The sequence below is a fragment of the Pygoscelis adeliae genome, unplaced genomic scaffold (assembly GCF_000699105.1).
Source record: "Pygoscelis adeliae isolate BGI_AS28 unplaced genomic scaffold, ASM69910v1 Scaffold72, whole genome shotgun sequence".
Lineage (NCBI taxonomy): Eukaryota > Metazoa > Chordata > Aves > Sphenisciformes > Spheniscidae > Pygoscelis > Pygoscelis adeliae.
In genome coordinates, this window is record NW_008824286.1 from 1,145,995 (window position 1) to 1,157,291 (window position 11,297).

At 51.6% G+C, this 11,297-nt stretch overlaps 1 protein-coding gene across 1 annotated transcript in view; it reads right to left on the minus strand.

Annotated features, from left to right (window-relative positions):
* CBFA2T2 (core-binding factor, runt domain, alpha subunit 2; translocated to, 2) overlaps window positions 1-7,200 on the minus strand; it is an 18,545-nt gene extending 11,345 nt beyond the window's left edge. The window contains 4 exon segments of the mRNA XM_009318653.1: window positions 1-99; window positions 673-762; window positions 2,937-3,178; window positions 7,063-7,200. The exon segment at window positions 1-99 is cut by the window's left edge and continues 21 nt beyond it. Of these exon segments, the coding sequence (XP_009316928.1) occupies window positions 1-99; window positions 673-762; window positions 2,937-3,178; window positions 7,063-7,180 (549 nt within the window). The 5' untranslated portion in view covers window positions 7,181-7,200.
* Window positions 7,201-11,297: the final 4,097 nt, after the last annotated feature.

The window sequence follows — 11,297 nt, forward strand, 5'->3', positions numbered from 1 at the left end:
CAGCAGGAGTTGCGCGTGCTGTGCCAGGTACTGGGAGGGCGTCTGCTTGGCAGCCCGGGCGCAGTGCAGCAGCTCTCTCTGCAGCAGCGGGAGGTTGGCCTGGAAAACAAGTGTGGGTCTGGCTTACGCAGGCTGCGGGCAGGCGTTTCCAGCCGTTCGCAAAAGGTTTGCTCTGCACACATAATACCTCAGAGCAGTAACACCTAGAGCCTGTGGCCCCCACTCAGGATCCTTCAGCTCCTGGTGTCTGCACTGTCAGATTTACCTGTCTTTTCTCAAGAGCTGAGGATGGCCTGACGTCGGTGCACCCAAAAAACAAGTGTCATGGGAAGCGCTCTGTGCTTCCAGCATCTAACCACCCCAGACGCGCTCCGTATGCCAACACTTCAAACATTCTAGAACTGAACATTCGCAAATAAGATTATAGGATCAGAAGCTGCCAAATGGAGCTTGGTTTGTCTCCTTTATCCCTAACATACAAGCAGACATGTGGCACTCGTTATAACGTTAGCTTTTCGCAAGCCAGTCCCACATGGCCACCACTATGGTCTGCGCAGTCTGTCTTGGACTTTGACAAAATTACTGTGGTGCTTGGAACGAGAGCTTTCCCAGCAATGACACGCTGCCAAGCGGCACACGGAGCGTCGGCAAGCCCCACCAGCTCCCTGTCACCTTCAGAAAGGGGATCACAAACGGCCGGAGGGGGAAGTTCGTCGCCTCTTGCAGCTTGCAGTGAAATTCCTCGATTGTCACCGTTGAGTTCTGAGAAAAGAAATTAAGAGACGAAATGACAATTTGTTCTTATTTTTAGACATGTGGGAAACGGCTCCAAACGAACAGAACTGGAAGGGAGACTGCATCTGCCACTACAGGACTGACAATGTTTGCATTGCATCCTGCCTAATGCAGCCAAAAAGACTCAGGCCAATGGAGTAGAAGTGCTGCACTAGGCGAGTGGTGAACGCTGTGCACAGCTGGGCGCTGCCTGGCCCGGCATCCTCCCAGCTCCAGGGCCGGGAGGCAGAGACTGGCTCTGGGAGGCAGCAGGACCCAGCTGGCACCTCCTGCACCCTGGCCAGGTGGCCTGGGGCAGGCTGCGGGGAGCCAGACAGCAATTCCAGCTGCTCAGAATTGCACACCTTCCTCTCCTCCTTCCTCCCTTTCAGCTCACCTCGTCTAACCTATCCACCATCCACGAGCCTGCTGCTCACCCCACTAGCACGGTCCTCCCCTGGCCCAACCTTGCATCCCCTGTGGCTGTTCAGGCTGGGTGCTCCCTGGGACAAGCAGCATTTGATAACCTGCACGTACAAAGTTCATCCCTGAAGAAATTATCACAATCAGTGGTGAGAACGACAGTCAGAGGAACCTGGACAGCTTATAATTTCCTTTCCAAAAGGGTAAGCTAAGGTACTACCCTACACCCATGGAAATATATATGCCTGCCTTCTTCAGCAGCAGCAGCATTTTGCATCCGTGCTCAAGCACTATGAAAGCCCCTGAGACCATGGACAGACTCATGTTCGCTCTGCCCACGCCAGCCTTGGAAGCAGAAATACTCCAGGCTGCTGCAGTCTAGCTACCTTCGCTGCGTGCTGAGCCTCAAAAGAAACGTGCCAAAAAGCAGAGATCAGCTCAGGAGCAGCGCTGGGTGCCACATGGGACTGCAGCTGGGCAGGCGGCGTGGTGCTGTGCTCCAGGGTCTCAGTCCAAGGTCTGTCCTTGCACAGCATTTCTACCAGTTAGTTTGTATACCTGCAAATATTAGATACAATTCTGCAGCACGACCTGTTCATTTGGTTTTTGAAGGGTGTTTTCAGCTGTCCATAGCTGCTAAAGGGCACGAGGGCATACACGCACTGTTTGCACATGCACGCACTGCCACCGACCCCAGCTCTTGCAAATCTGAGCGTGGGAATGCAGAAGAAGGGCAGAAGATGCATAAAAGTCATTTACCAAGCCCTTTCCTGTAGCTGCACCTTCAGACTGTCACAGGTGTGAATATGACTGGAAGAATCAATGCCTTTGGTAATGCAAATATGCAATCACACAAAGCAGCAGCAGCACACCAGAAGCCCAGACCTCCTATTTTGCAACAGCAGCCTTCCACTCCTCCACAGACCTTGGCAACAGTTAACTTTGCTGTGCCAGTGGGCTTGTTTTAAGATATGCAGGAGCAGCTCATAAAGAGGAAAAAAGCCCATTAAATACATCACTGCATATCAATAAATGAAATCTTTGAAGTGTCATGATATTCTCTACAAACTCAAGAGCAGAGAAGGACTACCAGCTTTCCAGAGTGAGTCCCTGCTAGCAACAGGACCCTGCTTTTTCCATTACACCTGGCTGCCTTGCCGAGCAAACCAGCGTTGAGTTTGAACACACTGAAGTCAGGACAGCACTAACGAAGCGGTGGCTGGAACTGACATTTCTTTGTATGGAAACAGATCGGAGGTAAAGTGATCTGCAGTTGGGATCAGGCAATCATAAATCTGCACAAGCAAGAAAACACTTCCCTAGTACAAAACTACAGGCTTCTCTGAATTGTGTGAAAAGTTTCATTTACGAGAGGAAACAGAGAAGCCCAGCATAGCCCATGGCTTCCAGCGAGCCCACGGCATCAGACCTGTGACCTTTATAGAAAAACTTTGTCCAAATCCTTCCAGGTTTCCTTAAGTTTAGCTGCACACAAGCTCATGTCAAAGCCACTGGACAAACAGCTTTTTGAAACCCACCAAAGACAAGAAAAGAAGAAGTCAGCGAGTTTACCAGAAAGCATAAACATTACAGAGTCTTGCTCAGTCAACACCTCTGCTTGTAAAGACACAAACAGGTAACACTGTGTAACGCGGGCATGCGCCGGCTGCCAGGATCCCATCGCCAAAGCAAGGCGATGGCAAAAGCAAAGGCGGCCTGGGCCGGCGTGCGGGGCTTACCACTAACGCCAGGACGAGGGTCCGGACCTTCTCCCCGATCTCTGGCGAAATGTCGTTGCCGAACTGCTGCAGGGTAGTGAGGAAGCGCTTCAGCTTGCTGAGCTGCCGGGCACCGCATGTGGCCGGGAGCTGCTGGTTTGTCAGCGAGGAGGAGGAGGAGGAGGAAGGACCGTTGCTAAACCTCTGGGGTGGGGATGGTGCCCCGTTCAGTGTCGGGGGGGAATGATTTATTCCGTTGGGCACTGCAAGTGGGAGACAGAAGCGATACTGAGCATCAGATGGGCACGTCCCTGCGGTCCGGTGTTTAAGAGGATCCGTCTTCCACCTAAGAGCCTGCTGCTGCTGGTTAATTGCTGCTAGCAAACAGGGCAAGAACCAGAAAAGGGGCTATGGCCAGAGCAGAGCCCGCATGCCGTGCCGGAGGGCACCCAGCGATGAAGCTGGTCACCAGCAACATGTGTGCCTTCTCCTCAACCTTCCCCTGAGCTTGCAGGGATGCTCTGCAGCCCCCAGCACGTGAGAACCAGGCACCCAACCAAGGCATCTGCAGAGTTTTCCTTATGGGATTGCTCAGGTGTGATTTACACCACAGCCAGTGACTTCCCTGGCATTTCTCTCCTCTGCCCAGTGAGCTTCATATCCAGGGCTATCAAACACCAACAGAATTAGGGCTCAGCAGAGCGGGCACACCTCTCTTCGCATTTGAGGCAGCCTGGGGAGACACGGGGTCAGGCTGCATAAAGCCACTGCTGCAGCAAACCGAGCTGTGCCGTACGCTCAGCCCGAGGAATTGAATGTGCTTTAGCTCCAAGTTTACAGCCCTCGGCAAGAATTACCCATCAGCATTCTCTGGCCTGTGTCAGGCATAAAATTACACCAGACAATCCAATGATCCTTCCCAGCCCCATCGTTTACAATAAGCCATCAGTGCTCATTACAGCCAGGGTCCCACTAGCAGATACTGCAGCTCAGGTGCCTCCACCTCACCCCGAGGAGGGCTGACAGCATCCTGCCCCGCGGCGCCCGCCCACCCGCCATACCTCCCCAGGGATTTACAGGGAGTTTCGCAAACACAGTTGTTTTTTCCAACCTGGTCCCATCTGCAACTTTGCCTCCTGTAAGCGGCGAGCATGTCGAAACAGACTGAAGGGCTGGAAGTTCGGGAACTCAGCAAGGGATTAGAATAAATTGCCGACATCCCCGTGCCGCTGTTGTGCAATCTAGAGGCCTGTCTGAAGAGCAGCTGTGCACTGGGGCCCCAACTCAGTGTAAACCCAGAATTTTAGAGGTGAAAAGTACATCATCGTAAATATAGTTTCAGCTGACCCACTGGGTTATCCTTCAAAGCCCCAGCCCTGAATCCCTTATGGATGTAAGTGCTGAAGAGAAGGCCAGAAACCATTTCAAATGAGGGCGTTCAGTGAAGAAACACCGAAGCCACCTGGCAGAGCTGCCCCTTGCATGCGGGGCAGGGGAAGGTGCATGCTGTGATAGAGCAGCAACTTGCAAAAAAAGATGCCAAAATTTCCACTGCAGCTTCGCGAGGATCATACCAAATCCTCATGACCCCAGCAAGGGTTTTTCGGAGAAGGCGGCAGGAGGTACTTGAACAGTTAAACCGCTCCGGGGCACGCCAGGGTCAGAGGCTGGAAAGGCTCCATGCACCTGGACCTGCCATGGTGAGCACAGGAGGGAACCCAAGAAGATTAACCAGAGTCAGTTAAGATGCAAGGGAAAGATAAGGCTAAAGAGACCATCAAAGGTAGTTCCTGCTAACCAAGGGGTGACAGGCTTTTTGGGGGCATAACAGAGACGTGTCCTTTTGTAGACAGAGAGATGATGAAATGAGGGTGAAGGCCAGGACTGAGAGGATGGAGGTGCAAAGGCAAAGCGAGCTTATACCTTTTGTTATGGAGCAACGCAACCTGAAAAACTCCTGTCCACACCAGCTTCCCCAAAGCAGCGAAGGAACAGAGATGTCCTGCAGAGATGGCACGTACCCACAGGGTTAGCTACCATGGAGTACCAGCAAACGCAGAGCTATGTGAAAGGCAAGGCTTCTGGCAATTACTCATAAAGAGCATTTATTTCACAGTAAAAGTGTTACAAATAGGGGGGGAAAGCCGCCCAAGAAGCTCCTCTCAAACAGCAAATGACTGCAGCTCCGTGCTCTCCGGCAGCCGCGACCAAGGCGCTCTACCCCCTTCTCTGTTTCGCTTCCTCTTACTCTTTCAAATGAAAGACTAGGGAGAGCAATGGGTTCTATTTATACCCCGGGAGAAAGAGGGGCTGTGCAACCCACCCAGGGGCCAGGGGACTGCAGGGGACCCTCGGGAGAGGCTGCCAAGGATGGGAGCAGCAGACGTTGATGGTATCGGGTGATGCCACGGAAGCAGAGCGAGCTGGGTCGGGTCGAGGCTGCCGTTAGACGCAGCCCCCGTAACCGCTCTCTGTGTTTTCAGGCTTACCCTGCCTGACCCTTCTGCAAACGGCATTACCGCAGGGCGGCTGGCAGTTATCTGATCCTGCGCATCGCCAGGATCTGCTCCGCCACAGACCACAGAGCCGGGCTGGGACCTCTATTTCCAGGTGAGGAGACAGTGCTGAAGCAAGTGAGGTGGTGCACCGAGACCAGTGGGATCACTGGTTTGGGGAGAGGAGGATGCTAAATTCCTGGGAACACAAAAGTCATCGTCTAGGGCTACTCTGTTAAATTCTGCCTTAGGTCCTCAATAGTCAAAGGCTTTTGCTGCTTCTCCAACCCTTTTGTTAACGATCCACAGGCAGGCATGGCCCTCCTCCAGCATGCTCCTCCTCGCCTGCCCAAGCCATGGGCTTTTACAGGGCAGGACACACACCCGCTGACTCTGACCAAGACCCTTTGGTGCCACTGAGAAGTAAAAAAGCAAGAATGAACTTCACCGCAGGTTGCATCTCTCATCTATCTTGGAAAGAGGCAATTAAGTAATCTGCAATCAGCAGATTCAGGCTCCTTGGCCCTTAACAGTGTGCCAAGCAACCTCATTGGAAAAATTAATTTCTGTCACTTTGCTAATGGTCTTTTTCTGCCTGAGCAAAAGGAGAGCCATTAAAACCCCCCCAGCGCATAAAGATGGGGACAACGTGTCTGGCGGGATAACCCGACGATTAGTGCTATTGCCAGCATCACGCAATACATTAGTGTGTGTCCTGAAAGAGGCTGGATTGTAAATCTCTGAAATCCACTGCCAGCGTGAAACTGTGAGATACGCCAGACACCATTGTGGACAGCAAAGCAACGCAGAACCAGCTAGGGAGACGCTCAGCACGGGGCAAAGGAGGTGAGGAAAGCCTCAAAAATATGTACGTGGCACGTGCGGGGGTCAGATAACTCCATGCCCAACAAAGTAAAGCAGCTTTGCTCTGGAATGATGCTTTTTAGAAGGCGTTAAATGGCTTAAACGTTGGCTAAGGGAGAAGAAAAAGACTCTTTCTAGGCTATAAAAGGCTGTATGTCCATCCTGTCCATGGAGTCACCTCTGAGCAACACCCTGCTACAAGAAGTGGGTGCGAGGCTGCGCTACGGCTGGGTGGGACCAGGATTGACTATGGCTTAATAGGAAAGATTATAAAGAGAAGATGGAGAAAAGAGAATCTGGATGGACAGCAAGGAATTTCTGAGGCTAGGAAATTAAAAAAAGGAAAACTTTCTAATCTCAGCTGCAGAAATGCTGTCTGCAAAGTGAGATACAGCAGAGCGGGAATTAACTCCTCCAAAAGATACAGTGAAAAGCCTAGCTCTTGGCTTGTTTGAAGCTGACCTGATAAAAGACTTCAATTTCTTAAGGAGTTTATGGCGGAAATCAAGGCTGCACCTGCAAAAAGGAGGACTCAAGGCAGCACCGGGAGCAAGGTAGGAGCAGGCAGGGGGTAGGGGGGGATTACAGACCCTGTTATATGTCCTGCATACGCAGCAGAACAGCAGGAAAGCCCCAGTCTGCCCTTCCTTACAGCTGTGCAGCATGGCTAACACTCGCCATGCTGGCAAGCAGCCCCGGCCGATGGCTGAGACATCCCCGGTGACTTCTACAAGCAGAGCCTGTCCTCCCGGCTGGAGCTGGGAAAAGCAGCGTTACTGGGGTCTTACGTGCAGTCGGGGTGAAGGACACCGGCCGGGGGCCACCGGGGTTCACAGGGGGCAGTGGCGGCATGTTGGGAGGAGAGGACCTGGACTGTATCTTGACTTCCACGGGCGATCCGGGCATCACTGGCACTCTCTTCTCACCAGCAACTGTACAAAGAGAAGATGGTAATGCTTAGTGACAGTCACGGACAAGCATTTCCCCGCCCAGCACACGAAGTACAGTTGCAAGGGTGAAGATGAGAGGCGGGGGGGAAGTCAGGCAAGGCTCCCACACTGCTCTGCACAGCCCCGAGCCGCCGCAGGGAAGAGGCAGGGTACGGCCCCGAGCTGGGGGACAGGCACCCGGGGTGCAGCGTGTGTCCCGAGATGCTGCCGGGCAGGCTCAGGATGCCCGTGTTCACCATCCCAGTCTCTTGATTGCATCTTCTCACTCCTTGCGCCTGAAGATGCTTCCTCAAAGTATTTCTGCCTATTTATTTGCTTTACCTTCCCCCCATTTAAGATCCCCTCGATACTCCCCAGGCATGCCTACAGGCACCTTGCCAGCATAGGATGCAGAGGTTTCACCTCCAGCCCTGCTCCCCAACCAGCAAAAACACACTCTGAAGCAACCACTTTGGCAAGCAGCTCTCTGACCAGTTTTGCATGTTTACTTTAAAAAAAAAAACAAACCAACCAAACTCAAAATTAAACGATCCTGCACCTCCTCTCCCTCACATGGGGGTGGTCCTCGTTGCCCAGCACAGCGAGCATGCACGCAGCCTTGCACGTACCCTATGTCCACGCTGTCTGGCCCCGAGATGGCCTCTCCGGAGGAACTGCAGCCTCTCTTGGAGCCATGCAATAGCCAACCCGATTTTTGGGTGGGTGCCGGCCCGGTGTGCAGGGAGCATTGATGCAGCTGTGCCAGCAAGCGACCAAAATGGTCACAGGGTTGTAAAGGTGAGTTGACATCAGCTATTCACACCCTCTCTCCTACATGCAGTCTCTAGTCTCTATAACATTGCCAGCTGACACCGCAGCTTCTTTTTCAGCCTCTGAGGGTCCCTCCTGTGGACCCAGGCTCTGGTGGGATGTCCCAGCTCAGCTGAACAGTGTGGCCACACTCCAGTGGCTAAAATCAGCCTCAAAAGGCATCCTTGGGGACAAACAAGAGAGAAGGAGGAAATATGTGCTTATGCAAGCCTTGGGGTTTTGGGGGATTTTTTTCGGGGGGTTGTTTTTGGTTTTTTGTCTTTTTTAAATCCAGACAGCTCAGCAGACAAAGCCTAAGCATTTCCAAAGCGCAGCGCCCATGGGAGCCAACACCACCCCAGGGGTGCTCTGTGTCACGCTGCCGGCGGCTCCGGCGCCCACCTGGCTGTGGAGCTTGTGACCCCGGACGATGTGACGCGAGGCAAATCACCCCTCTGAGAACGTGGTCACCGCTCCCTGCTCCTCAAGCTGCCGCTCGCCTCAATCGATTAGCTTGCTAACGAGTTGTGACCATGCTCCAGCATGTCCCCGTGCAGGAACACCGATGGGTTCCCAACGCACCCATCTGCACCCCAGCTCGGGGGGGCGAGGGAGGTGCAGACACTCATCTTTCACTGCTCTCCAGTGCATGCAAGCTGGGCTTCAAACCGGTGAATCTTCTCAGGCAGTTTTTGGCTGTCGGCGAGGAAAAAAGTCTGCCAGAGCTTCAGGGCGGCAGCCAAGCACACCGCTTCGGACGCAGCAGCTCGCACACAAGCGAGCATCGCTGCTTGGCGAGGCGGCCTAAGGGGGCTCCCAGTGCACCCCCTTGAAGGGGGCACGGCTGAAAAACGACACGTGCACAGGGGCTCTGTGCCACCCGGGATCAGTCCTGATGTCTCTTTAAGCCACAGAGGAAAGGTATTAAAGTGCATGCTGTAACCTAATGAAATTAGATTACAATCTGATTTGTTATCCACAGTTTTTTACAAATATCTATCAGCTGTAAGAAATTCAGCTTTCGAGTTCTGGCAAAGCAATTAAATGCTATATTCCTGTAAAGCAGGGAAGCACTGAATAGATGGCAAAGTTTTGTACTGAAATACAACCACAGAACCTGCTCTTTTGCAACTCCTGACAACAAAAATGCTGCTTTCAAGAGCAGAGAAGACGCGAACCGGCACCCAAGCCCTTCATGCTGCTGGCTTGGAATCTGCTCCGTGAGCCACGAGCACCTGCTCTGCCACCACACACCAGGCACGAACTGGCTCATTTATTTTCCTTATGGCAAGTCATTGTTAACACCAGCAAGGTAACAAGTGAAGTTTGTTATTCCTAGCTTTTTTTTTTTTTTTTTGCTGTTTGCAGGACGATCTGTGGAAGGGGGAGCAGAGATGAATACACGCTGAAAATCCATGTTTTCCTGCCCTTTCGGTGCAGCTGGAATAACTGGAGTGGAAGGGCTGGAATCGCTATAAAACCTGCGTCCGCAATACTTCCATGGCAGAAAGTTTGCGTCTTCATTTATTTAAGTCTGCTTTTGAAAAAAAAAAAAAATTTCTAGGCTTTGCCTTCATGAACAAAGTGGGGAGATATCAAAGCCATGGGAAACTACTACTAATTTGAACATGTAATAACCATATTAATATAATATTGCAAACTACTATTCACACACATTTGGTCTAACTTTCACACGATTTAACACTGATGTGCAGACTCTCCCTGTCATATCCATGCATGAACATGACGTTCAGATGAACAACAGTGTACTGACGTAGGAATATGACATCATTCATGCACGTAGGTACCTATTCCAGCAGGTGAGTTCATTGGCAAGGGCAGGAGGAGACAAACCCCTGCCTTCCCTCCCTCTCTAAATAAATGCAGCAAGACAGTCAGAGAGCAGGTTTTGGCATGAAGTTAGGGGTGTTTCTACCACAAGAAGTCTGAGTTCACTCACCCAGGCAGGGAAGGGAAACACTGCTAAATGACCCAAATTTTTCAATCAAAACAGCGTTAATTGTGCCTATCCACCACTTGGTGCCAGCTGCCTGATGACCATCAGGGGACGGAAACATGTTTGCTCAGAATACGGGAATAATTGCAAAACCATGAGCTAATATGCGAGAACCACGACCTGTTGGCACACTCCCGGGATGGAGACGTGAGACGTGGTTCACGCTCCTCTCTGCAAGCTCTCTGCCCACCTCTACGCCTGCCCAGCTGCAGGCATGCCAAGGAGAGCATCCCATCGCTCCCTGCCTGCTGCTAGCCCTTTCCCACCGCACACCCCAAATACCAACGCACTGCCACTCGCCCGCCTCGTTTGATCTTCTTCACCCCCTTCCTATGAAACCCTCTTCCCCAGGCATATACGGCCAACCTGATATTGCCACGCTCTGGAGAGAAACAGAGCATGAGACCAATCCTTAAGGTTTCTCCTCTTTCCTCCTAAAACGCTCCTAGCGCACATTAAGAAAGCAGAACTAATTTGGTTAATTTACTGGGGGGGGAGGGGAGGGGAAGTCACATGGAATTTATAACCCCAAAATAAAACCAGCTACTGCTGGGCTACTGCATGAGACACCAAAACCAAAGCCCACGAGAAGCCAACACCTTCTTTTCCAAGCTCACTCCGACAGACAAGAAGCAAACAGGACTGTTAAATTTAAAAGCTTCCTGCTAATGACCTGGGGCATCTATAAAAGCAGATAAAAAACATCTTTCTAAATCTTCTCATTTTTAGCCTAAACATATCCATTTAATGAGAATCATGTGAGCAAACCAGACTGCGAACCAGGACTTGAGTCAGCCTTGAGTTGACCTGGGGCTAAAAACGAGCCAGTGAGATGGTCCCTGGAGAAACGCCGCCTTCCCAGTCTCTTTCTTCTGCATTTCACTGTTCAGAAATATTTACTGGCTTACCAACAGCAACATTTCGGCGCTGCCTCCAGATGCACAGAGAGGATGCTTAGATGCTCCTCAAAATGCCTGCAAGTCACTCCACTGTATCAGTCATCTGAAATCATGCTAGAGAGTCAAATGCCATAATAGATTTTTGGATGATGATCTAAGAAGAATAACTTTTGTCAATGACTGAATACTCCAAGTGTCAGGGCTGGACACCTACCTAAACTGGAAACATTGGGTTGTTCTCCTTCAAAAACTCGTCCTTCCAAACCCCACCTGGGCTTAGAAACATTTACAAATGTTGTGTCATTATTTTTCAAGCAGTGCCTGCAGGACACAGATTGAACGTGTTTATGGCACGACACTTTTGCTGT